The following is a 27,423-nucleotide window of genomic DNA, read 5'->3' as shown; positions in this document are numbered from 1 at the left end:
TAATGCAAGTACATCAGAAGTAACTGTAATTAAATTACAGAAAAATTAAGAGTTATTAATTAGCCTACTTTACTTTTCAAGGGAAAATAAATTAAATTACAGTAATTAGATTACTTAGTAATACTGTTATTTAGGATACCGTTATATTGCCTGCCTCGCAACCCGTCACTGTTACTTGCAACAGCCACTCGACCCCCGATTGTAAATCTGACATTTTGAATATAGCGAAATTAAATTATTTTGAAGTGAAATTATACGTTAAATATGAAAGTAAAACAGTGGTGACAAGTTTGTGAGTCATTGAATCAATAATTCAAACAGCTGATTGTGCAATGCAAGTGAAGGGTTGCGTCTGAAAACTGATAAATGCTGCCTTCGGAGGACGCATTCCAAGGTCGGAAGGCATCAAGGCATGTCCAAATGCAATGTTAGTTTCACTTCCTGTCTCCTGAGATACCTTCATCTGATCGATTTTTGAAGGCAGCATAGCCGGATCCTAATTTTCGGGACAATTAGGGCCGGATTCGGAATTTGGGACAACAGCTTAGATTTCGGGACTGTCCCGAATTTTTCGGAACATCTGGTCACCCTATATTCGTGAGGTATACCTTCATGTGCAAACGCTGCCTGCAGGGTCATTGCCTGACAGGACAACGGGGCAACAAGTCAACTGCATAAGTTTTCGGATGCATCCAAGGTCTTTCTAAATGAGTCATTGAATCAATCACTCAACCCCTTCATCACAAATTGTGGATTCAATCAAAACAGTGTTGTGTTGCTAGGAGTCGCAACTGTTCTGCTGTGCCTTTGTTTTTAAATTAATTTTTTTTAAAGCGAAATAGAGCAAAAACAATCAATTTTCACAATATTGTGTTTAAAACTCACTGTTGTATAAAATCATTATCACATTTTCAATCATCCTGATATTCAGGAAAATAGCACTCTTGATCTTGTGATATACAAAAAACAAGTACTCATGAAGGGGCATTTTTATTCATTATGGTGGCATTTTTGCCCCAAGCCCTAATTCATTTCTATCTCTTGTGTCGATTACCACAGTGTAACAAAATGTAAATTTCGCAAAAAAAATAAAACATCACCCTCGATATCATACTGTAGCCTACATGATAGACAAAGCTAGAAATAACAATATGGCATACTGGCATATCTTACTCTTAGTTGAACTGTTGTGCATGAAAAATAGGCTTCATATTAGATTTGAACAACTTTTCTTGTGCAAAAAACAAGAATTGAAGAGGCATCAGTGTCATAGTATTTACATAGTATTTCACTTAAAAAATACAACAACAAAAAATCTAAAAATAGTAGGATTATTGCTTACTGCCGAGCCAAGGGCTACCCCTTACAGCCTCGTTTTCATTCCTGCCCAAAATATAGCGTTACCCATAAGGACCAAATAATTTTTGGAGCAATTGTACTGTAAACGCCAGTGGGTGGCGGTAACGTGTAACCATCGCGCGCTACAGCAGACAGGGAGCGAGCGAAGAAGAGATTCTGGAGGGCCGTTTGAAAAGATTCACAGATCACATTGCGTGTAATATTAGTAACGCTCGAAAACGATACATTTTAGGATGTTTAAATACATTAAAAATCACGACATTTTTTATTCATTATGAGCAAAGGACCTCAAGGTAATGTAAATCTCTTTCTTTTTGTCTAACCTTATGCGATCAGTTCGTGTTTAATGGTTTAACGTTAGCGCTTTTGTGTTTTATACTTTTATTACTAAAGTTACACACGCCGGATGTTGTCGTTTTTTAAAATGTGTTTAACAGTGCAAATGTCCAAATGTTTCACTCCATAATAATTCGAGAAATCGATCATAATATCCTTATGATTTAACATCCGCATTTTATCCTTATTCTTTTTATCAAATTATCAGGTATTAAGTGGCGTAACGTTAGTGTATTACTTTTATTTTTTTATAAAACATGCTAACATGTTCAACGTGTAACGTTATTTGATCATTATTGACCGATGAACACAATCACAAAAAAGGCAAGGCTTGCTTATAACAAGGAGTATGATACCGGTACATTAATACATCACCGTTGAAATGCAGCCTTTTGGGCATCTTGCCATCAAATTTATTGATACATTTGATAAAATAGGTTGGGAGGTGCAAGCTATAAAAGTCCATACAAAAAAAAACTGACGAAAGATCGATATTTGGATCTAGGTCAAATGTACATTGTAATACATCAGAATATTGTAGCGATATTGAATCCACCCCTAGTAACGTTAGATGAAGACTTCAGCTGTATGTAATGTATTATGTAGGGCTGGCTTAAAAATAACAATTTCTCCATTTTAATTTACTCATTTTGATGAGCCAATGTTGATTTTTAACCAAAGAATCGACTTGTTTGCAGTTGATCCTTTCAAATTGTCAATATCATCATGAAATTCAAACATTAAATACCATGAACTTGTTAGTTAGCTAGAAAAATGAACTCAAGAGTGGAGAATTTTGATATATATGATATATATTACATATTCGTTATATTTAACGCTTTTTAAGACCGCTACCATTTCAATGTTTATATTTTAAAAAACTAATTTGAGGAGACAAGAAACATAATCATGTTGTTAAAAATGTATTATAATGTTATTATCATAACAAAATCTTCCTTTTTTTGTAATTTAAATGTTTGTAAACAAATGTTTGTATACAAAGAAAGTTTATTTCTTTTACTTGAGAAATGTTTTACATGCACTGTAGCCTACTGTACTAGATATATATCTACATTTATTTAAATTTAATCAAATTGAATTGAATGAATAATCTTAGTTGTGTCTGTTTCAACTTTCAAGACTTCGTCTAAGCAGCACAAATTCAACATATTATGCCAAAGAAGAAAAAAAATACTGTTTCACTACATTGTCCCTTTAAAACCATAAAGGGATACTCCACTTTAAAATGAAAATTCTGTCATCCTACTCACCCTCATGTTGTTTCAAACCTGTATGAATTTCTTTCTTCTGCTGAACAGAAAGGAAGATATTTAGAAGAATATCAGTAACCAGACAGTTTCTGGTCTCATTGATTTCCATAGTATATATTTTTCCTACTATGGAAGTCAATGAGACCAGAAACTGTCTGGTTACTGACATTCTTCTAAATATCTTCCTTTCTGTTCAGCAGAAGAAAGAAATTCATACAGGTTTGAAACAACATGAGGGTGAGTACATGATGACAGATTTTTCATTTTAAAGTGGAGTATCCCTTTAAAATTGAGACATTCCCTTTATTTGTGAAGGCAACACATCACATAACATAAAATGAAACAATAGCAAGCATTGCAAGAGCAAGCAAAATAACACAGTGGCTAGAATGCATTTTGGAACTCAAGGAATGAGGAATTTGGGAATTACTCCTAAAATGTCATTTTATTGTTATTAATTTTTAAAGCTGCTGTCCGTAACTTTTTTGGGTTAAAAATTATCCAAAATACATTTTTGAGCAAGTACATAACCAGCCAGTGTTCAGAACTATCTGCTTGCCTTAGCTTGATTCAAAACGGTAAGCTTGTAATGTTTTTAATTCCAGTGGTACTGGTGGATTTCTGCGGGAAATTCGAGCATGTCTTTGCGTCATTACGTCACATCTGTACACATAAAGAAGGTGTCTCGGCTAGTAGGCTATAATGTGTGTGAAGATGTTGGAGGTGGAGATTTTTAGCCTTTTCTCACAGCACTTGACATAAACTTATCAATTTGATGGCTGTGCCGTGCCGTGCCGAGAAACAACCTACGTAAAGTTGATAATTCCGCAAATAACTGCAATTGCAGATTTCAAACAGAGATGGTGACAAAGACGAAAAACTTCTGACTGCAGCTTTAAATAAGTCTCTTATGCTCACCAAGGCTGCATTTATTTGACGAATAATACAGTAAAAACAGTAATATTGTGAAATATTAGGCTATTACAATTTAAGAGAAATTGTTTCTTTTTGATTATCATTTAAAATGTAATTTATTGCTGTGGTGGCAAAGCTGAATTTTCAGCACTTCAGTCTTCAGTATCATATGATCCTTCAGAATTGTCCAAGTTTCAAGTCTTTAGGTTTGGTTTTAGGTCACAAAACCAATAGGGTTTCTAGCATTTGCACTTTAACTTACAATAATAATAATAGTCATATTTAATAATGTTATTTGTTATTTTTTAAGGCCCCCATAGATTAACTAACATGCATGGTGCTCATAAACTTGTTTCAGTTAAAAAAATGACAGGAGATCTGTTTGGGGGTGTGAGGAGCCAATCCTTCTACCTGCATGACGTGAAGAGACATCAGTCTGCCACACTCACTGACATCATCATCCGTCTGGGAGGGGTGAGAGATATCATTTTTGTCATTCATCTGTACAGGACAAAGCAGGAAATTGTAGTAATGGTTTCCCTATATGCAAAGTGATTTTAAATAGTGGATCACATTCTGTCTTTTGATTGTTTCGTATAGAAAGTAGACAGTTTCCTCACTAAGGATGTAAATGTGGTCGTGACGGGCACTAAAGAAGCTCATAGTGATTTGCTGGTGGATAGTTCATGTACTGCAGGATGGAAACAATCTGGAACCCCCAAGCCTCTGGTATGTACCCAATCCAATACTTTATAGTGTCTTTAGCTACTTGCATAAGTGCATTGTACCTAGGGGTGGGCGATATGGCAAAAATATCATATCACGATTTTTTTCAGGAAAATCACGATTAACGATTTTATCACGATTCTTTTTATGTTGGTTTATGTTACTATTTTGTGACTTAGCATTACAGCCAATCTAATGTCCATATTTTAAAAACAAAGCCTTAGGTAAAAAAAAAAAAAAAAATGGCAGACAGGGGCGAAGATAAATATATTTGTCATTATATTCTTTGTTATTAAATATTAAGATCAAAGATACACATTACACATACACAACTTAATATACAAATTAAATAGGCTAAACAGTGCTTTACGTTTTCAGCTACAGTAGGTGTATTTAACAGTAGCATTGAAGAAAGTAATTAAATGAACAAATATGAAAATAAAACAAAACAGACTTCACTGTATAAATTATACATTGATACTTATTAAAGCTACTATTAAAGTTATCAGTCAAGAGCAGTGAGTGATTTTCTCTTTGCATTTTGTTGTTTTATTCAAATGATCATAAATTCAAATTATCATAATTTACTCTCTCAAGTTGTTTTAAACTCGAATAAGTTTCTTTCTTCTGTTGAAAATAAAAGTTATTTGGAAGAATGTGGGTAACCAAACAGTTGATATACCCCAGTGACTACCATAGTATATTTTTCTCCTATGGAAGTCAATGGGGACCAGCTATACTGTTTTGATAGCCACATTCTTCAAAATATTAATATTAGAAAAATATTAGAAACTATTAGAAGGAAATTAAAACAGGTTTGGAACAACATTAGAATGCGTAAATGATGAGATTTTTATTTTTGGGTGAACTATCCCTTTAAGGACAAGCGGCAGCGTGTTTATTATTGCTACTGTCTCTTTAAGAGCTGCACGCGACGCGTCTAATATACACGCATTTGACAAGCAGATTTTCTCTCAATTTTCTCAAGTTTGATTTCACTTTAGACATAACCGACTTTGTTTATGTAAACCTTGTGTGTATTTAACAGTATAAGCACAATAAGACTCGAAAGATAACTTAGTCCAGTATCAAGGCACTGGTAGACAGGCTTTTAGTGCATGTGAGCTTCACATGTACGCGCTGAGAAACGCACACTAGAACAGCGCATCAGCACGCGAATTAAATGTTTAACCGACAAGGCATTAAAGCACATGCAAATTGTGAACTGCAGTCCCGTTCCGCTGCGTTAAAATTTTATGTGAATATACGTCGCGTTGTTCAGTATGTTGGGACAGAGGCGCCAGAACAGATATAATGCACGATTCTACGATATTTCTTCAAAAGCAGATCGTGGAGACATTTTAATCGTCCACGATCAAAAATCGTCATATCGCACACCCCTAATTGTACCTAACATTTTTGTGTTTGTTTGTCTGTTCATGTTGTATTGCAAAACACTTTTGCTGCTATTAAGGATATGGGTAAGGTTATGGACAGGTTTGGTGGTATGGTTAGGGTTGAAGGGCTAGTTCACCCAAAAATGAAAATGATTTCATAATTTACTCGCCTTCAAGCCATCCTAGGTGTATATGACTTTCTTCTTTCAGCCAAACACAATTAGAGTTAGGCCATTAAAAAAAATATCCTGGCTGGCTGGCTCTTCCAAGCTTTATAATGGGAGTGAATGTTATCTTAGGCCCTGTTTACACCTGGTATTAAGATGCGTTTTGATCAATTGGATCACAAGTAGACAGAGGGAGACATACCCATTTACACCCATTTATACCGACTAGGGCATGAAAAGTTCAGCAGATTATTTGCGCTAAATGAATGGTTAATGTCATGGTGCAATGAGCAGAAACTGCTCTTTGTAAATAATTGGAATCTGTTTTGGGAGCGTCCTAGGCTTTTCCGTGCTGATGGCTTACACCCAAGCAAATTCGGAGCAGATCTTCTGTCGGATAACATCTCCAAAATGTTAAATACCGTTTGACTAGTAACCAAAAGTCCAAATCATAGTCTCTGCTGCACCAATTTAACTGATATAAATACTAGTGTAGAACATTGCATAGAAACCGTGTCTATTCCTCGTTTAGTGAGATCAAATAATAAATCTACTACAGGATCTAGGAAAAATCTAATTGTTATTAAAACAGAAAATGTTGCTATTAGTAGTGTTGTTTTTGGCAGCCTGTTTTAATTTTAGTTTTAGTCTAGTCTTTGTGTCAAGCTGTCGTTTTAGTTTTTATTAGTTTTAGTCACGTTCATACTCTTTTTAGTCTAGTCAAGTTTTAGTCGACGAAAACTGATGACATTTTAGTCTAGTTTTAGTCGACGAAAACTGATGACATTTTAGTCTAGTTTTAGTCAATGAAAATTGTATTTTAGTCTCTTTTTAGTAATGCAATTCTATTTAACCCAGTCAATATAGAATTTCAAACAAGGTTATCTTATTATATTTAGTATATTTAGGGCTGTGACGGTGGCAGTTTTTTTTTTAACACCGCGGTGGTAATTGACCAACTACCGGCGGTGGTGGGGTTATTTTAAAAAAAATTTAAACTCGTTTTATATTTCCACACAAAGACGCGTGATATAGCCTACCACTCTGCTCTCTGAGAGGGATGTGGGACACGAGCAGGAAAGAGACCATCGATCTCTTTAAATGATAACTTCGTGTTTTCTACTTGATGTAAATTGGTCTGAAGAGCGAATTTTATCCTTCACAAGGGCGAGATATTTAGGCTATGTTTGAGATTGCGCTGCCAGATGAAGTGAAACTAAAAATCACCCGCGCGTGTGAAGCGCGCTTTACAACTAAACTTGACGCGCCCTATGTCTAATATAACAAGCACAAACTGTGTTAAGAATAATTTGACATGCAAGTACAAATGTAGGCTATCTGTCCTACAGCGTTTTTCTACTTTACCACAGTAAATAATACGAATATAATAGGCCTAATTAAAAGCGAACCAATGAAGAAACGTAACCAGAGACGCTGCCAATAACGCACATAACAGCTGTCACAAAGAACCGGCAAAAGTAATGATTATGAATGTGTCAAATATATCAATGAGACATTTTAATAGAATAACTAATGGAGTAATATTGTTAAATTCGCTGATAATCGGGTGACCAGATCGCAAACCAGAATTTAAACCCGACAAAGCTATGGGTTCACACACAATTTTCTCATTCGTCGTGACGTTATAACATTTCGTCTCGTCTCGTTTTGGTCAACGAAAATGAAGAGACATTTTAGCATAGTTTTTATTTTGTAAACCACATTTAGTCTCGTTTTTATTCGTCAACGATATTGCATTATACATGTATTTTAGTCATCGTCACATGACCAGCATTTACGTCTCGTCTCGTCTCGTTTTCGTCAGGTGATAACGGTTCGTTGACGACAATATTTCGTCATCATTTTCGTTGACGAAAGCAACACTAGCTATTAGTAAACAAAAACAATTTCTAAAGCTAGGTCTTCTAAACATTAGATCACTCACACCTAAGGCAGTTATTGTAAATGAAATAGTCACAGATAATAGCTTTGATGTACTTTGCCTTACTGAAACCTGGCTTAAACCAAATGATTATTTCGGTATTAATGAGTCTACTCCTCCTGGATACTGTTATAAGCATGAGCCCCGTCTGATTGGTCGTGGCGGCGGTGTTGCAACAATCTATAGATATATTCTCAATGTTACTCAGAAAACGGGTTATAAGTTTATTTCATTTGAAGTACTTGTACTAAATGTTACGCTCTTAGATGTTAGAAAAACATCCCTATTATCTCTAGCCTTGGCTACCGTATATAGACCGCCTGGGCCTTACGCTGATTTCCTAAAAGAGTTTGCAGATTTTCTCTCAGACCTATTAGTCAATGTCGATAAAGCATTAATTGTTGGAGATTTTAACATACACGTAGATAATTCAAATGATGCGTTAGGTGCTCCGTTTACAGATTTATTAAATTCATTTGGGGTCAAGCAAAACGTCACCGGACCAACTCATCGTCTTAATCATACACTCGATTTAATTATATCGCATGGAACCGATCCAACCGATATAGATATCATTCCACAAAGTGATGGTGTCACTGATCATTACATGGTAACTTGCATATTACGTACTGCTAATATATATGTCATGCGGCGCCGCGTTATCAACCAGGCAGAACAATCCTTCCATCCACCATAGATCATTTCTCAAATTGCTTATCTAATCTGTCTCAGCTGCTGCCTGAACCCAAACAAACAGATGAACTAGAAGAACTAACTAGCACTATGAGCACCATTCTCTCTAGAACATTGGATGTGGTTGCACCTATTAAATTAAAAAAGGTCAGAGAGAAAATTAAAGCACCATGGTACAACAATACTACGCATGTTCTAAAGAGAGAAACCCGTATTTTAGAGCGTAAATGGAAACAAACTAATTTAGAGGTCTTTAGAATCGCGTGGAAAGACAGTATGTCACGTTATAAAAAGGCCCTAAAAGTGGCCAGGGCTGAGCACCTCCGCAAACTAATAGAAAACAACCAAAACAATCCAAGGTTTTTATTTAACACCGTGGCTAGACTAACAAATAAACAGACGTCACCCGAACAAAATATCCCGTTACAGTTCAGTAGTAATGATTTCATGAACAACTTCACTGAGAAAATAGAAAGCATCAGAACCACAATTGTAAACGTTCAATCTTCAATTGCGCCTTATAATTCAGCTTCAATTATCACCCCGCAAGAACAATTACAGTGCTTTACAACTATAGAACAAAAAGAGTTAAATAAACTTATCACTTCATCTAAAACAACAACATGTTTATTAGATCCTATACCAACTAAACTATTGAAAGAAGTGTTACCTGTAGTGGAAGAGCCTCTCCTCAATATTATTAACTCGTCTTTATCTTTAGGTCATGTTCCAAGAACATTTAAACTGGCAGGTATAAATCCTCTCATTAAGAAACCACAATTAGATCATAATAACCTAGCAAATTATAGACCCATTTCAAATCTTCCATTTATGTCTAAAATATTAGAAAAAGTTGTGTCCGCTCAATTGTGCTCTTTCTTGCAACAAAATGATAACTATGAAAAGTTTCAGTCTGGATTCAGACCGCATCATAGCACTGAAACTGCGCTTGTTAAAATCACAAATGATTTACTTTTAGCTTCTGACCAAGGCTGTATCTCAATACTAGTTTTACTTGATCTTAGTGCTGCGTTCGATACTATAGATCACACAATACTCTTAGATCGACTACAAAATTATACTGGTGTTCAAGGACAAGCATTAAGCTGGTTCAAATCATACCTATCTGACCGCTACCATTTTGTCTATTTAAATGGAGAAAAATCGATCATAACTCCAGTAAACTATGGAGTGCCGCAGGTATCTGTGTTAGGCCCTCTGTTATTCTCAATATATATGATGCAACTTGGAAATATTATAAGGAAACATGGAATTAGTTTCCATTGTTATGCTGATGACACTCAAATATATATTTCATCACGGCCGGATGAAAACGCTAAATTTTCCAAATTGACAGAGTGTGTTAAAGATATAAAAGATTGGATGACGCGTAATTTTCTTTTATTAAATCCAGACAAGACAGAGGTAATACTTATCGGTTCAAAAAACCGCCCACAAATCCTCGCACAATACAACTTTAACATCATAGGATGTCCTGTTACTTTATCCTCTACAGTAAAAGACCTGGGCCCGTATTCATAAAGAATCTTAATGCAAAGAGTAGCTCCTAGTGACAAAATTCTAAGAAAATTCTTAGAAATGTGGGCGTTTACTCTTAAAATTAAAGACAAAATCCTAGTAAAGAAAAAAGTAATTCAGAAAGCATCTTAACCCTTAAAAGAGGTTTTAAGGTCAAAATTGTTAGGAGCACGGACGAGGACTTTTAAGAGGCTTAAGAGTTTCTTTAGCAGAGGAGAAAATGGCAGAAAGATGAAGAGGGAGAAGAAATGTGTTGCAGACAATGAATAACAGTGAGTTAATAAGACGCTATAGATTAGATCATGCAGAGATCATGTTTGTGACTGATCTTATTAGAGACACGCTAACATCTCCGACACAGCGCAGAAATGCCATAGCGCCAGAAATGAAAGTAATCACTACATTACGATATTTGGCAACTGGGAAAATTCCATGTTTGATACATTAAAACCAACATTCAAACCACCACTTAAATAGACATGCCAGCAATCAGTGTAATTGGAAAGAGTGGAACAGTTTTTATCATTCTAAGCCAATCAAATACCTTATAGGAAATTAACAGCATGGTAAATAAAATAAAAAAGGATTTATATACACATATATAATGTGTGTGTGTGTGTGTGTGTGACAACGGTCAAATAGGAAAAATGACGCATGTAATTTCAAAGTGAAGGCTTAAAATCACTTTTCTTTTTTTTCCTTCTTGGACAACCAACCAATCACAGTCTTCAAAAGATTGTGTCATACATAGCAACGGGGTCAACCCCGCCTCCTTACTAAGATGAAAGTTTTTGTCTTTTCCTTACTCAGAGTTCCTCTCAGATCGATCCCGAATCGCTTTTAAGCTAAGACTCCTACGTAAAAGTTTTTAAGCTAAATTAAGAGTTTTCTTAGAGGATTCTTAGAATCTTTATGAATACGGGCCCTGGGTGTTATACTCGATTAGAACCTGTCTTTTGAAAATCATATTTCATATGTTACAAAAACAGCCTTTTTCCACCTTAGAAACATTGCTAAGCTACGTAATATGCTATCAGTTTCTGATGCAGAAAAGTTAGTTCATGCATTCATGACCTCGAGACTAGATTACTGTAATGCTTTATTAGCTGGTTGTCCTGCATCCTCAATAAACAAGCTACAGTTAGTCCAAAATGCCGCCGCTAGAGTTCTTACTAGATCAAGAAAATATGATCATATAACACCGATTTTATCATCACTGCATTGGTTACCTATAAAGTTCCGTATTAATTACAAGGTATTGCTACTGACTTATAAAGCCCTAAACGGCTTAGCTCCAGTCTATTTAACGGATCTTCTATCGCCCTATAATCCATCGCACTCTTTAAGATCACTAAATTCAAGGCTTTTGGTCATACCTAGGATATCCAGAACCACCAAAGGAGGGAGAGCATTTTCACATTTGGCTCCAAAACTCTGGAATAGTCTCCTGATACTGTTCGTTGCTCAGACTCGCTCTCCCAGTTTAAAACTAGATTAAAGTCGCATCTCTTCAGCCAGGCATTCATATAATATTTTTAATCTTACAGTTCAAACTACAATCCGGCCTCTAGTTCATAAATGCCAGAGGAGAACTGGCCCCCGACTGAGCCTGGGTTCTCCCAAGGTTTTTTTTCTCCATTAGGTCACCTGATGGAGTTTTAGGACACCATTAGGTCACTTGATGGAGTTTTTCGGTTCCTTGCCACTGTTGCCTTTGGCTTGCTCAGTTGGGGATATTTTGGGGATATTTAATTTTATTTTATCAATCAATAAATTCCACTTGAAACAAACCTTGTTGTATTATTTTAATTTAATACTGTGAAGCTGCTTTGATACAATCTGTATTGTGAAAAGCGCTATACAAATATACTTGACTTGACTTGACACCAGGGCCCGTATTCATAAAGAATCTTAATGCAAAGAGTAGCTCCTAGTGACAAAATTCTAAGAAAATTCTTAGAAATGTGGGCGTTTACTCTTAAAATTAAAGAAAAAATCCTAGTAAAGAAAAAAGTAATTCAGAAAGCATCTTAACCCTTAAAAGAGGTCTTAAGGTCAAAATTGTTAGGAGCACGGACGAGGACTTTTAAGAGGCTTAAGAGTTTCTTTAGCAGAGGAGAAAATGGCAGAAAGACGAAGAGGGAGAAGAAATGTGTTGCAGACAATGAATAACAGTGAGTTAATAAGACGCTATAGATTAGATCGTGCAGGGATCATGTTTGTGACTGATCTTATTAGAGACACGCTAACATCTCCGACACAGCACAGAAAATGCCATAGCGCCAGAAATGAAAGTAATCACTACATTACGATATTTGGCAACTGGGAAAATTCCATGTTTGATACATTAAAACCAACATTCAAACCACCACTTAAATAGACATGCCAGCAATCAGTGGAAAATAATTGGAAAGAGTGGAACAATTTTTATCATTCTAAGCCAAGCAAATACCTTATAGGAAATTAACAGCATGGTAAATAAAAAAAAAAGGATTTATATACACATATATAATGTGTGTGAGTGTGAGAACGGTCAAATAGGAAAAATTACGCATATAATTTCAAAGTGAAGGCTTAGAATAGACCCTATACTTAAAATCACTTTTTTTCCCCCTTCTTGGACAACCAACCAATCAGTCTTCAAAAGATTGTGTCATACATAGCAACGGGGTCAACCCCGCCTCCTTACTAAGATGAACGTTTTTGTCTTTTCCTTACTCAGAGTTGCTCTCAGATTGGTCCCGAATCGCTTTTCAGCTAAGACTCCTACGTAAAAGTTTTTAAGCTAAATTAAGAGTTTTCTTAGAGGATTCTTAGAATCTTTATGAATACGGGCCCTGGTGTTTTAATCCATCTTTTTTTGTCCATTTTCAACCACTTCTGTCCTGATTTCTTCAAAGGGGTGATCATAAACTGTCTTTTAAACCACACAGAATCGTTATTTCTGTATTACAAATATTCAAATGATCACAGAAGTACTTATAGTCTGGATATAAACACTGGTGCCTATGGTAGCGATCAAAATAGAGTAAATCACCTTTTGAAAGTAACTTGGTGCTTCAAATAACGTAATCATTATTGTTATCATTGTTACGCCACTAGGTGGCGACAAGTGACTGTTAAAAAATGTATTTGGCATCGACTTATTCATTCAAGAGATTCATTCCAAAACGCTGAATCATCCAGTAATGAAAAGTATTTATGAATCATTCATTCAAACTGATTTGTTAAAGTAATTTATTTAAATTAATTAAGAATTTTTAAATCCACTGCAGCAATTAATATTTTGTCAGAGACTCTAGTAAGTTACATGTTATTTTGTTTAGTTGTCTGTACAGAATTGTGGGAGAATCGGGATCTCTGTTTGAAATACAGTTTATTGAGGGCCCTCCCGCGCTGAATCCTGATTCCTCCCAAGGTCGCTTTTTAAAACCTGTTTTTTTTTGGGCCACATTCACCTTTGTCATTTTCCATAGAGTGTATGAAAGCTCAAAGTTTGCACAGGGATGTTTAGTAGCTAATAATGGCTTTTAAATGTCTTTTCACCTCAAGATTTGTGGCAGTCGTGGAAGAGCGTTACTGGAAAAAGCCATCCACAGCAATGTAAGTCCACACCTGAATTTATGTGTAGAAAATCCTTCTTTATTTTACTTTAATGCAATGCGTGCATTTGGTCCTACTTGTCATCTCAAAGTTAATCCTTCACAATCTTCATTATATAAAGTTTTTTTTTTTTTTTTTTTTTTAAATATAAAACAATGATGTGACAATAGGTAAATAGGTCAATTTGTGATGTGACCATGTATACTGTCTTGGACAGACAGTCAGATTTTTTTGCTTATATTCAGTCATGCTAGGAAACATTATCATCAGATTTTGCTGTTGTCATTAAAGCAAAAATGGGGACACCTTATACCAATACATTCTCAAATTCACAGTTTTTCAATATTCAGATTGTAATACTGATCATCATAACTATGTGTTATTTCTAATGAAAAATAATTGTATTAAGTTAGGGGAAAAAAGCTAAATATAAGAACATATAGTGGTCTATTCACTATTTACTATAGTGGTCTCTGCCTTTTGAACCCTCCTGAATTTTGTACCAAATGTCTGGTAGCCAGTACATTTTTTGATGTTTCAAAACATGACTAGTATAATAAAAAAAATTGTCTGCCTTTCAGTTTTTTTTTATTTGTCATCAGAATAAGCCAGTGTTATTGTTGTTGACAGTTGAATGTTTGTTGTTGTTGCAGGAGAAGTATCAGAGCAGTGTGCTGGCTAATGCTCGCTCATGGGGAGTCAAGGTCTACAGTGTAGATGGTATCCTTTCATGTAACTGCTGCCAGTGAGCACTTAACTATGTATATCAGTCACACAAGCTGCTTTTAGGCCATGTTCACACACAGCAGCAGAATACAGATGTCAGTCTAGTATTTAAGTCCTTAATACGGTTATGGGAGTAACAACCGCATTCTATAATCAAACTCGCATGCATAATCACAACCGCATTCTTGGAAAACTCTCGCTGAGTGAACGCAACCGGACTGGACTTAATTGTTGTTTGTTACATCATACAGTGTGATAGAGCCACTCTGCGCTGCACAAACTCTTTTTTTTAAAGAATTGACTATTTATGTTTCATGAACAAAGTCAAATGGTTTGAGAAGTATCAGCAATTTCAATATTCAGGTGTACTATTCTTTTCTTGACCCTGTGGCAACTGGAAAGCTTTCCATATGAAGTGTTGCGTAAAGGGTATCACTATTGCCAATTGTTTTAGATAATCTTCAGTCAGAGGTCTGTGACATACTATTTAACTCTTTCCCCGCCATTGACAGAAATGTTCGGCTTTCCGTGTTTTCACTGTTATACGGTAGGGGGCGCCTCTTTTAGGCCTCTTTTAAAAGAGTTCTGAATCTCCTGATCAAAAGACATGTGAAGTGGCAGCAGAAACGAGCGGTATCACATGTAAGCAGACGCATATGTAAAATAACGCGATCATCAACATTAAACAGCATCTAAATCAAAACTGCCTAATGTTACTGAATGAAACGTCGATCCAGGAGGATCGGAACTGGATGTAGTCTTTCACAAAAACACAATTTTCTCAGCTTTTTGCTCAAAATGTAGCTCTTTTAAATGAAACTTACCCACATTTAAGTGTTGATAAAAAAGGAATGAATGAAGCTAGAATAAAACGTGTTTTTAATAAAAAAATAAAATAAAAATTAAGCAGAGGGTCTGTTGTTTCTTTTGATATATTGCATATTCATAAAACAAAATATTCTGGCAACTTTTTTCAAAACCACTGGAAGTGTAAGAGTTAAAGGGGAATGTCATGAGGAATTACATTTTCCTGTTCAAAAGTTTACATCCCTGGCTCTTAAAGAAGTGCGTTTCCTTATTTTAAGCCTCGGTGTGTTAGCCAATGAGAACAGGGGGCATTTAAATATAGACAAATAATTAAAAACCACAGCATAGCAATTTCTTTGAGTGCTAATGAATGGTCTTCTTACTAGAAATCAACACTAGAGATCACTATATATACAATTTGATTTTAAAGTTCAGTGAATGTGATATACTAATATGTACTCATAGGATTATGTTGTGGACCTCCATTATTAAATAAGCTATGATATGAGTTAGAAGCACATTATTTTCTTATGACTGTACTTTCTGTTTTTTTCTTTAACCTAAATGACAGAATTTCTAAAGTTTATCAATCATCTAAATCAGAAAATGAGGACAGCTAAGGTAATGTACTGTACTTAATTTATTGTTTACTGTCAAACATGAGTTTCTTATTCGCACAAACTGATTTCACACACTTTCTTTCCAAACAGAAAAAAAGCAGCAAACTTACAGCTCCTCATGTTAAAGGTTCGTAAACTACATAAACATGTCCTTGTTGTTGTAGTTGTTCTAAAGTTAATATAAGACCAGCTTTAATATTTTTTTGCACACCTCTATACCTGAGAAACCTGAGTGTAGTGGTGGCATTTGCTGTGGAGTGATAATACTGAGTGTCTTCACACAGCTGGAGTCTTGAAGGGTCCTTATCTGAAAGTGGAAGACTTCAGTCGGTGAGTGTTAGGCCTCAGTCTTATTCTCTTAACCCTATTTTCAATTTAGATGGTATTTTATACTTGTATATTGTACCTAATTAATTTTTTTTCAAATGTTAACTGAAATATTACTGAGGTTGTTTCAGCCTCTTGTACTGTGATCAAACAATGAGTCAAGATAATATGATATCACTTTTGATATCATATCATGATATAGATGATATCACTTTTGGTTCTTTCAAGACTGTGGAAATGGGATGTCAAGTCCTGTATACATTGTGTGTACAGTTGTTTTTTGTAGATCATACAGTGTTTTTAATAGATCATACTGAAAACTGCAGAAATATTATGAGTAGTAATATGTTATTCCAATCACAGCCAGTGTCTCTTTAATTAAATTGGTAGGTTGTCTGTTGTCAGATTTTATTTTAATTCGATTATTTTAATATATCTTTATAATCAAAATCCTAATAACTGTCTGTTTTTAATATACACAGTTAGATATATTTGATTGTTTGCATTGTGAAACTTTTTTTTGGTCCCCATGCAGCCCCATTAACAAGGCTAATGTTTCAGCTCAGGTCACTGCAGTTTTAGTAAAGTTAATTATCAAAATGCACGGCGCATCCAAAGGGCCACCCTGAGGCCAGTCTGAAAGGTATCTCTTCCCTCCCCTGCAGAGGATCTGTGTGCACAGGGCAGCTCTTGGCTAATGAAAAGATCTATTGTGTTTAGCGCTGCTGCTGTTGTAGACGTTGATCCTATATATACTAGATCCTGATGCATATGGGTGATTAAGCACATATTATGCATTATATATTATACTGTATATATTACATCAACATAAAGACTACAAGAAATACTACAATGACATATAAATAGTCAGATGAAGTAGCATATCATTTTACTGTCTTCAGCAAAAAAAAAACACCAAGAACTTTTCTTACATTTTCATTATTTGGCTGCATGTCAGATTTTGTCAAACACGTTTAGGGAACCCTTTACAATAAAGTTCTGTATGTTTACATTACTTAAATGCAAAAACTAACACATGATTAATACTTTTGAACATTTATCTATTTTGTTTAATGTTAATTTCTACATACTTACATGATGTGAAACTTGATGTGTTATTGCACTGGTTTCCTGTCAATACTATATCAGTGGTATTGATTTTACTGCTGACAAAAAGTTATCAAAAGATTGAATCATTTTGCAGATGTGGGCCCATATATTTTTGGGATGTGTCAAGTTGCCAAGTTTGCCAAGTTATTAAACTCAAAACACAATAGTTTCACATGGCATTGTTTATTGGAGGCTCAAGTTTGATCATGACAGCAACACTGAGGAATCAGGCTGGTTTACAGGTGCACACACACAATCCTTCACCCTGGCTCTTACAAAGTTTGTGAAGAATGCAGTAGGTCATTACAATTGTGTACAATATCTTCAATATTACAATCACTGTGTTTCTGTGAGCACCACAATCTTACCTTATGGCTGCTAAAACCATTCATTTGCTAGTTTTGTGGTTTATTGCAAGGATTTATTTTGGGATGCACCGATACTATCGGTATCAGGCCCGATACTGCACTTGTGTACTCGTACTCATTAAAATGCTCCAATTCCAACAACCGATTCCACACAGCGTGTACATTACAGTGCTTGTGATAAAGAAACACTGACAACAGAACAAACAGACAGCAGAATGGATATATCAGAGAAGGATGTCTTTGAAGTAAATGTATGTAATTAACAGAATATTAAACAAATGAAATATTCACGCTATAGCTGCTATGCGTGAGCTGATAAGTGACAGCGGCACAGAGGCCCGAGCTTGTCGATCGCATCCCTGTTTCACAGACATCGGTGGAAAGTTTGCAGTTCGGTCGGATATGGCAATAGCAAAGACAGTAAAACGTGGAGCATATGCTAACAATAACTTAACGGAAAAGAGATAGAGAGCGAGAGAGAACTTCTGTTGCATGTTCTTGATTGTTAATCGCTCACTCAGCACACGTGTGTCAATTGGATTAAAACTAAATCTTATGTGCAAGTAAAAACATGAACTGTTACATGATTTATGTATAATGAGTGGTTCCCTACATTATTACAGGAAGGAGATACAGTAATTACATGACTGTTTTCAATACGTTTTCTGTGCGCAAACATCTGAAGAGCGTGTCCAGAAAGCAGTCTCTCGGACGGCACGCATATAATGTCTGCTTCCACGCACCTTGTGAGCTGGTACAGTCGCGCCAGTCCTAACCTTGCTTGAACGGACAAACTCACACAAAATTATGTCAAAATGCCTGTATAGGCATTAGGCAAGTATTGGCACAAATGGGCCAGTAGAAACAAGTTATCATTGAGCCCTGCTGGAGAGGCCCTAAATTTCTCTGTGCTATTAAATTAAAGATAAAAATGATAGCAATAATATGAACCGTGAAAGTAACAGGAGCTCCTACAATACATTTTAACAGGCATAATTAGGAATAAAAAGTAACTGAAGGAAATAACTATTTCCTAAGCCAACTAATTTGATTCATATTCTTTTGGTTTCTCTGCCCAATATTTGTAAAAATTAAAAATGCAATGAAAATACAGGCATCGGTACTCTGTATCGGCAAGTACTAAAAATGAAAGGATCGTATCGGACTTGTTCTGGAAATAGTGGTATTGGTGCATCCCTACTAGTTAGTCTGCACATCTTTTCCAAGTTAAGAAGGATAAAGAAAAACACAATCTTCCATGCAGTGGTCTGTTGTTTTTTGTTTCAAGATGAGTTGCTCAACTGTTGGCAGATTAAACTCAACTCACAGTTATAATTCGTCATATGATTATGTCAGCTAATTGAAATATTGAAGGCTGAGTCCGAAAGCTTAAAAATGTTGTCTTTGGAGGCTGCATTCAAAGGTAGGAAGGCATCAAGGGATGTCTGAATCCAATAGTTAGCTTCACTACCTGTTTCCTGAGATGCCTTCATCTGATCGATTTTTGAAGCCAGTATAGATGTATCCTTCACTATCTTTGATATCCTGTGTGTTGCATTCCGTGACAGTTGATGTGACATGAAAGTTGTGGTTGGTTGCCAGTTTGTGTGTAAATGTAAATTTTTGACTAACGTTTTCTACTTTTTATGTAATTTCTACCCAGAAAGTACTACTGAAGTAATTAAAAAGTCGCTTAGTTATTACCAAAGCTCTCTCTATTTAGTTATAGATCATTAAACCGTTACTCTGCCTCAGAAGTCTGTCCGAAATCAAGTCAAATTACCATTATTTATATAGCGCTTTTTACAATACAGATTGTTTCTGAAGCAGTTTTATAGTGATAACAGGACAATAATGCAACATAGTTTGTTTCTGCTGTACAGCAGATCTAGAAGAAAATAGTGTCATTCATTGTCCAGCTTAAGTAGGTTCAGTGTTGATTCATTTCTGTTGTAAAAAGGTCATTTATCCCTACAGCCGATCTGCTCAGTTCAGTTCTCATATAATGCTGTCATTTGCTCACCCTCAAGTTGTTTCATGAGTTTCTTTCTTCTGCTAAACACAAAAGATATTTTGAAGAATGTCGGTAACCAAACAGTTAATGGACCCCATTGTCTTCCATAGTATTTTTTTCCTACTATGGAAGTCATTGGGGTCCATCAACTGTCTGGTTACCGACATTCTTCAAAATATATTCTTTTGTGTTCAGCAGAAGGAAGAAATTCATAAAGATTTGAAACAACTTGAGGGTGAGTAAAGGATGACAGAATTTAGATTTTTAAGTGAAGTATTCATTTAATAAATGTGGATGCAGCATATTAGAGTCAACAGCGTGTCAGAATAGCTTGAAATGTTCTGTATCGTCACATGCTAAATCTCAACTCAAAATTACTGCCCGTTTGGTACGTAACTGACAATTTAGTCATAACTTTGTCAGCTGCAAAAAAAAAATGGATTGGTCTAATTTAAATGTGAAAAGACCAATTACCCCTTTACTTGTCAGACTAGTTCTTAATATACTGGCTTTATGAAACGAGTCTTTTGTTTAAAAAGCATTTATTTTTATTATAGTTATGCATGGTTTTCATATTACTCATAGTTCTTATAACATTTACATTTATGCATTTGGCAGACGCTTTTATCCAAAGTGACTTACAATGCATTTCTAGGTATACATTTTACATTCTTATCAGTTCTTGCTTTCCTTGGGAATCAAACCCATGACCTTGGCGTTTCAAGCGCCAACGCTCTACTGTTTGAGCTACAGGAAAGCTCAACAACTTTTGTAGTTATTATAGTTATTATAATAATTACAATTATACATAGACATTTTTTTTATCAATTTGAAAATGAATATGAAATGAAGACAAAAGTTGACTAAAAGTTAAATGTTTTCTCCAGTTACAGCAGGTTACGTGTTTTCAATACAAATATATACATTTTAATGTATCCATTTGTCATCTACCTAATACTTTGCAATTTAAATGTTATGTTGTTGTTTCTTAAATTTTCAAAAACAAAAATCTGAGATATGAAGATATGAGATGGGTAGACTTAGTGTCCTCTTGATAGAAAATGAGATGACTTGTTCAAAGAAGCTTGTCATTTTGTTTAATCTATGATTTTGGTTTTATAAACAGGAAGTTCAGACCATTCTATGCACAGACTCTGAGTTTCCCAATGATGATTTACTCAGGCAAATATAGCCCTTTTGAGCCCCTCATTCCTCGTCAGTCTGGTAGAAGCAAGGATGAAGATCCCAGCAAGGACAATTTGAGGTATGTTCTTTGCTTTTTGAGAAGTTGGTAATCAAATCTACATTGTCACTTAAATCTGTAAGGTGTTTTTTTATTTTTTTTATTCTTTTTTTAGGAAGAAGGAAGAACCCAGTAGCAGCTGCCTTAAGTTGCAGACTGTGCCACTTACAGCAAGCGCCACACCCAAAGGCCCAACTAAGAACATTTCAGGCTATTGCGAGTGCTGCCACATGCCATACAAAGACCAGTATGAGGTGAGTTAATTTGGTATTTTGTTTGCAAAAATTGTGATACCAAAAAGATTTTGCAAGACGCTTTAAAGGACAAGTTCGGTATTTTACACTTAAAGCCCTGTTTACAGATCGTATCTGATGAAATAGAACGGTTAAGATTAAAATTTGGACACATGCTCCTGTCCCGAGAATTTTAGGTTTATTTAGCTTTTGTGGACCTATTTTGCCAAACGCGTCACACCCGTGATTCTTCCGTTGAGAGCTTGAATAATAGACACTCCAGCCCAGTTGGTGGCGATAATGCACCTTTGCCAATTGCAAGCAAACCACGGGCATTTCATTGAATACACAGAAGCAGCAGAAGAAGAAGCGGCAGAGTAATACCGTAAAGGTGCTGCGGTCTCAGCACGTCCTATACAAGTCAATGGAGTTGGACAAAAACTACGATAAAACCTGTTGGAATGCATCTTTTGCAGCGATTTTTGAGTGAACATATCAGTGAACACCCCTGACCACTCGGTGAGTTTCACGTCTTTGTAAACGAAAGTTTAATGTGTTTTTAGGAAGGAATCTTCCAGTGCACATAGACAACCATTGTGGGGGTGGGGGGGGAAAGCGAAATAAACCTAAAATTCTCGGGACAGGAGCATGTGTCCAAATTTTAATCTTAACCGTTCTATTTCATCAGATACGATCTGTAAACAGGGCTTTAAGTGTAAAATACCGAAGTTGTCCTTTAATATCAATTAGGGCTGTCACTAATCTTTGATAAATTTCTCGATATAATCCTCTATCTCAATTTGCCCATGTCGAGTAACTGGCAAAATACCGGAAGTGGCACATTCAACGGACAAGAATCCATGAACCTCATCATTAGACGTGCGTCTCAGAGCGGCTCCGTTCACAGTAAATGCTGCTCCACGTGAACTGTTATTTACATGCGTGGAGCGCATCTCAAACTCCATCTCTGCATATCCTCCGAGTTTGGGTTGCATATAAGTTATAACGTTAATCTATGAACGCAATGTGCGCCATTTCATCAGATTTGTAAGGTAAATCATTTATAAACCTACGCAAACACAGGTGAATACATCAATATGTTTCTAAATATGCATCCTGTTCACCACAATTTCAAAAAATAAAGTTTAAACCTGTGTTTGCATGTTTTGATGTCCACATATTCTTGTTCAAGAAAATAAGTAGACAAATATTAAAGATTACGTAAACATTTGAATTAAATATTGTTTGGCCATTATTAAACACTGATTTGATCTGCTTTAAAGTATAACCACATCAGGCCACCGGCACCCTCTGCAAGCATTTCTTAATATACATAATATAAATAATCTTATGTACATTATGTATTATATGTATTTTTTTGCAGTGTTGTTCTATAAAACACTATGACTACTTGCTTTTAATACTTAATTTGAACCAAATAGTATGCCCTTGTTGTTATATATGTATTTTATGTCATTTTAAAGTCATTTTAATTAGTTACCACCCAAAAAAATCTGATTACTCAATTAGTCATCAAAATAATCGATGATTACTCGATTACCAAAATAATCGTTAGTGACAGCCTTAATATCAATTACCAGGAGGCACTGAAATTCATATCCAAACTTGCCTATGAGTGGTGCAACGGATCTGAAAAATTCAAGGTTTGGATCATGTATGGTTTTTGCGTCACGGATCGGATAATTTTTCGGATCAGAAAGAAAAAAGTTAATTCATTACTTAAAGCTCACTTTGGGTATGTCGATACCACAGCAAAAACTGCTAGCCTATCTTATAAAGTTCAAACATTATTAAAGACAAGTGAACAGTCAGTAATAAAATAACAAATACACAAATTACAAGCATAAATTAATTCTATATAACAAAGTTACAAAGTCTAACAGTACTATTCAGGTACATAAATTAATAAGGCCTAAATGTAAAATAACACTTTGTTTACTGTAGAAATTAAATATAGATTTTCTTTGTTGAAGCTGTATTTTGTTGTTTTATTAACATTAATGACATAGACAGCAACAGGAATATTAGGATGTTGTCACTTTAAGACTGAATGCACAAACCGAAAATACTGAAAAGCGGTTTCTTTCTTAACTGTTCAATTAATCTGCGAATCGCATGCATGCTGAACTATGGGGCCTGGTTTGTACGGATCACGGGTCAACTGCGATCTCATTTGATAGACATCAAATTCTTTCTTTCTTTTTTTTTTTTTTAGCACTTGCAATCTGAGAAGCATCGTTCTTTCATTCAAAATGACAGTAACTATGCTGTAGTGGACCAACTAACTGCTGGCATGAATGCTAACTTTGTTTGTAATTCAAATCAAGAAGTGGATCCAACTCTAATCAAGTAAGGGCCTATTTTACAAAAACTTTCTTTGATTGGAAGCAGTTCATGTGATTGACTTTCACTGTTGCCATGTTGACAGTACAACACTGAATGTTTCTCTGTTTTAACTCTGTTTACTCTTTTTCTTCAGGTCATCGGCAGACTTCTCTCCGTTACATTTGAATCATTTAACTGAGATGCAGAATACCGTCAGTGAGGATGAAACATTTCTGCAGTCTCCACTGGTTGAAGACTGTGGTCGTGTACCGCCAATTACTGACATATTTTCTTCAGCTTTAGACAACAGAGAAAACTTTCCTGAACCTAGCCACAGTCCATCTGGTCAACAAAATACGACCTCACATCTTGATAGAATTCAAAATAACTGCCCTGATCCTCTTGATCATGACAAATTAGGCCTTTACATCAGCTGCACCACAAAGGTTCAAGACTTTCAATCTGGTGTTCTCTGCATGGATATAGTCCCACATCAGTTTTTCTCAAAATCCCAGTCTATAGAGAAGAAACTCAAAAGCCTCTCTTCTGATACACCCTCAGAAACTCAGTCTAAAATGCTCATCCTAAGCTCCTCCAGAGATCACAAAATCCCATGCACCATCTCTGTTGATGAATATGTTCCTGAAACTCAGGATCGATGTGAAAGTGGTCATGGTCGACTTGCATTGCATATGTCAGAGAGTCTTACAGGTGCTGTTCTAAACACAGTCTGCTCACAAAATCAAAAACAGACCTGGGACCAAGGTTCAAAAATGTGGTCAAACAGCCCTAAAATGCTACTCCACGGAAGGGAAGATTCTGAAAGTTGTTGCCAGTTTGTGATGGAAAATAGAAAGTTGTCTTCAACAAAACAATCGCTAAAATTGGCCCAAGATATTGTTGGGTCTCCAGAGTTTGGCATCTCTTACTTTTCATTTCCACATTTACTACCATTTCCACATTTGTCAGATTACCAATTCTCTATAGTTAACTTTAAAAAGCGCTGCAGGTCCTTCACTCCAAGTCCAAAACTTGCAAAGAGAAGAAAGATTAGTCAAAGCGAAAAGCCAAAGCTATCCTGGAATTGCAGTGCTCCAAGGATAAGACGGTACTCATCTGTACTTTCCACCATTTCTTGTTTACCAGTCCCCAAGGTGGGTTTTGCAACCAAGATAAATAATCGAACTGGAGGTGCCTTACCGGAAACCCATGAATCATCACTGAAAGAATCTTCTTTGGCAAAGCAGATCCCAACGCAGCCTTCCCTAAAATATTTTACTCCTCCCAATACCCACTATTTGCCTCAAGTTGACCAACAGAACAATGACGCAAGTCAAACTTGTGTCCATGTTGAGCAGTCACATGAATTGTTTCCAATCAAAGATCCAGTGGAATCCCGAGTAACCACTTACTCATCTGATTTGGACCCTCCTCGGTTGGTTCCATTTTTCCATGAAGACCATCGACTCCAGTGCCGTCAATATCATGATCCTCCAGAATTGTTTCCCGAAGATACCTCTCATACACCAGTCAGTAAAGCCTCAAACAGCTCATTCCAGTCACACTCCGGAGCCTCTGTTTGCATTGAATCTGCTCTGCTCCCTAACCTCACGTGGTCCACGGCCTCCTCAGAATCAGATTGGGATTCTGGACTCTTGTCATGGATTGCGACTGCTGTTCCTCTTCAGGCTAAAGGGGGGCATGATGACCTGGGTCAGTTACTACAAAAACCACACACTGCCATGCAGGATGGAAGCTATACATCACGGCTGTGCTCCATACTGCAACCCTCTTGATTCACTTTTATAGGAATAATGTTGCCACAATACACACAATAGGACAATTGCAACTTGATGAATTCAATCCTAAATCGGTCGATTCCTTCACTCTACATTCTCATTAGTGACTCATTTTCTCTCATTTTCACTTATACAATTAAATTAAGATTACTATCACCATTAGTTGAGAAATAAGACTTATTGACTGAATTGTTGTGAAAACCTTTGTATTTTATGTAGAACATTTATTTATAGAGGTGAGCTTCTGTACACCTCTTTGCAGCGAATGTGTAAATAATCCCAGCGTTTTCCACATGTTCTATTTGTTAAAGATTGTAGTGATAATGAATCAGTCATGTCTTACATCAATATTTATACATATTGTCAAGCATATCAGACATTCAATTTCAGTGTTGTATGTTTGTCTCCTAGTATGCGATATCTCACCACAACCAAGCAAACATAGTATTAATCAACAGTTGACAAGTATTTCATGCTCTCCTCTTCGAGTGACCTCCATGACGTCTCTTTTGGCTCTCTCTTTCCCTCGGTTTTGACCATGACTTTTCAGCAGCAATATCCGGGAACATGTGCTGGTATTGAGACTTTAATGAGGCTTTGCTGGAGAGGGCATTATCCAATTAGTTTAAGTGCTGTGCCTGGCCTCTCTCCAGTTTAGAGGCAGTGTTGATGGTAGAACAATGCTGTGGTGGATTTTGAAGAACATGCAGGGTAGAATACACTGTGAAGGCAGAAATGTCCTGTGGTTTCATGAAGGTCTTTGAGGTCATTTTATATAAAATCTTTCCGATTTTCTGCAAATGTGCTTTAAAAGGTTTAGTGGTATAATGGACAATGTTTTAATTATTCGATGCTAATTAATGTTTAATGTCATCTATTAGTGACTGAACTATGTGCATTCATATTATTAGTTCTGAAAGGAGTATGTGGAGCATGTACCACTGATGTCTCTGTAGCATGACTAAAATCTTGAACTTGTATGATTTTCCATAAACACTGGAAATTAGCTTTATAAAGAAGGCCTATGGGCAATTATACACGTTTTAAGACCAATTCCTGAATAAATTTAGAGTTCTACAATATATATTTTTTATTATATAATTTTTTTTGGTGGTATTTGTACAGTTCTATATTAAAAGCTGTTTACTTCAAGAAGTTGCTAATTTACTAGTATTGAGTTTCATGCATTCTTATTAAAATCAGACAAAATCAGTTTGTGTGTTTATTTATGTAAAACATTAACTTGTGTTGAATGATGTTATCTCCTAATGTTTGCTAGTCTTTAGTTTCAGGTAGATGTGTTTGTTTATTACAGGGAGTTTTTTTTTATGAATGGGTCTGTTATGTTGAAGGAGCTATAGGGCAATGGCAAGTGTTTTGATTATTATTATTATTATTTACACAATCATTTCTTCTGTAATTTATGTAATTATTGAAATAAATAATCTGTAGAATAGTTATGTTTTTAGTATTTCGGATAATCAGTCAATGCTTAGTAATGCTGTAGTGACTCACAGGTACCACGGGAGGGCATGTTGCCATGTGTTTTTATAAATCATGTACTGTGGTAATAACAATGTAATAACAAGGATCTTTAAAGTTAATTTGATTGCCATGTAATTCAACTGTTCCTACGCTATAAGAGATAATGTATTCCACAATGAAGTGTACTTGACCTGACCTTTCATTTCCAATGTGACATAGGAACATTAGGAACTTCAGAGGTTTTTGAATTTTTCTTGACTCGTTGTTTGATCAGACAATGAAAAGTTAAGGCGTTTTCGCACAAGTGAATTGGAAATTGGTTTTTGATGTCTTAAGAAAACTGGATACCACTTACACCATATGCATATTGAAATGTGTCGTCCATACATCATTTTTA

The 27,423-nt window shown here is 35.7% G+C and overlaps 1 protein-coding gene across 2 annotated transcripts; it reads left to right on the top strand.

The window, feature by feature from the left end:
• The first annotated feature begins 1,501 nt into the window (after positions 1 to 1,501).
• On the top strand, positions 1,502 to 27,423 carry dbf4b (DBF4B-CDC7 kinase regulatory subunit). 2 transcript variants are annotated; one of them, XM_082152718.1, is made up of 12 exons: positions 1,502 to 1,652; positions 4,240 to 4,355; positions 4,482 to 4,610; positions 13,898 to 13,948; positions 14,602 to 14,668; positions 16,053 to 16,102; positions 16,192 to 16,228; positions 16,386 to 16,431; positions 21,047 to 21,184; positions 21,279 to 21,417; positions 23,633 to 23,766; positions 23,897 to 27,423. In XM_082152718.1, the coding sequence occupies exons 1-12, from the start codon at positions 1,634 to 1,636 to the stop codon at positions 25,536 to 25,538; spliced, it is 2,568 nt and encodes an 855-aa protein (XP_082008844.1). In that variant the 5' UTR covers positions 1,502 to 1,633; the 3' UTR covers positions 25,539 to 27,423. The 2 variants fall into 2 exon arrangements, with proteins under 2 accessions (XP_082008844.1, XP_082008845.1); XM_082152719.1 differs by lacking the exon at positions 23,633 to 23,766 and having other exon boundaries at positions 23,897 to 24,081.

The sequence above is a fragment of the Leuciscus leuciscus genome (assembly GCF_965113295.1).
Source record: "Leuciscus leuciscus genome assembly, chromosome: 21".
NCBI classification, from domain to species: Eukaryota; Metazoa; Chordata; class Actinopteri; order Cypriniformes; family Leuciscidae; genus Leuciscus; species Leuciscus leuciscus.
This window is presented reverse-complemented; position numbering and strand designations above follow the sequence as displayed.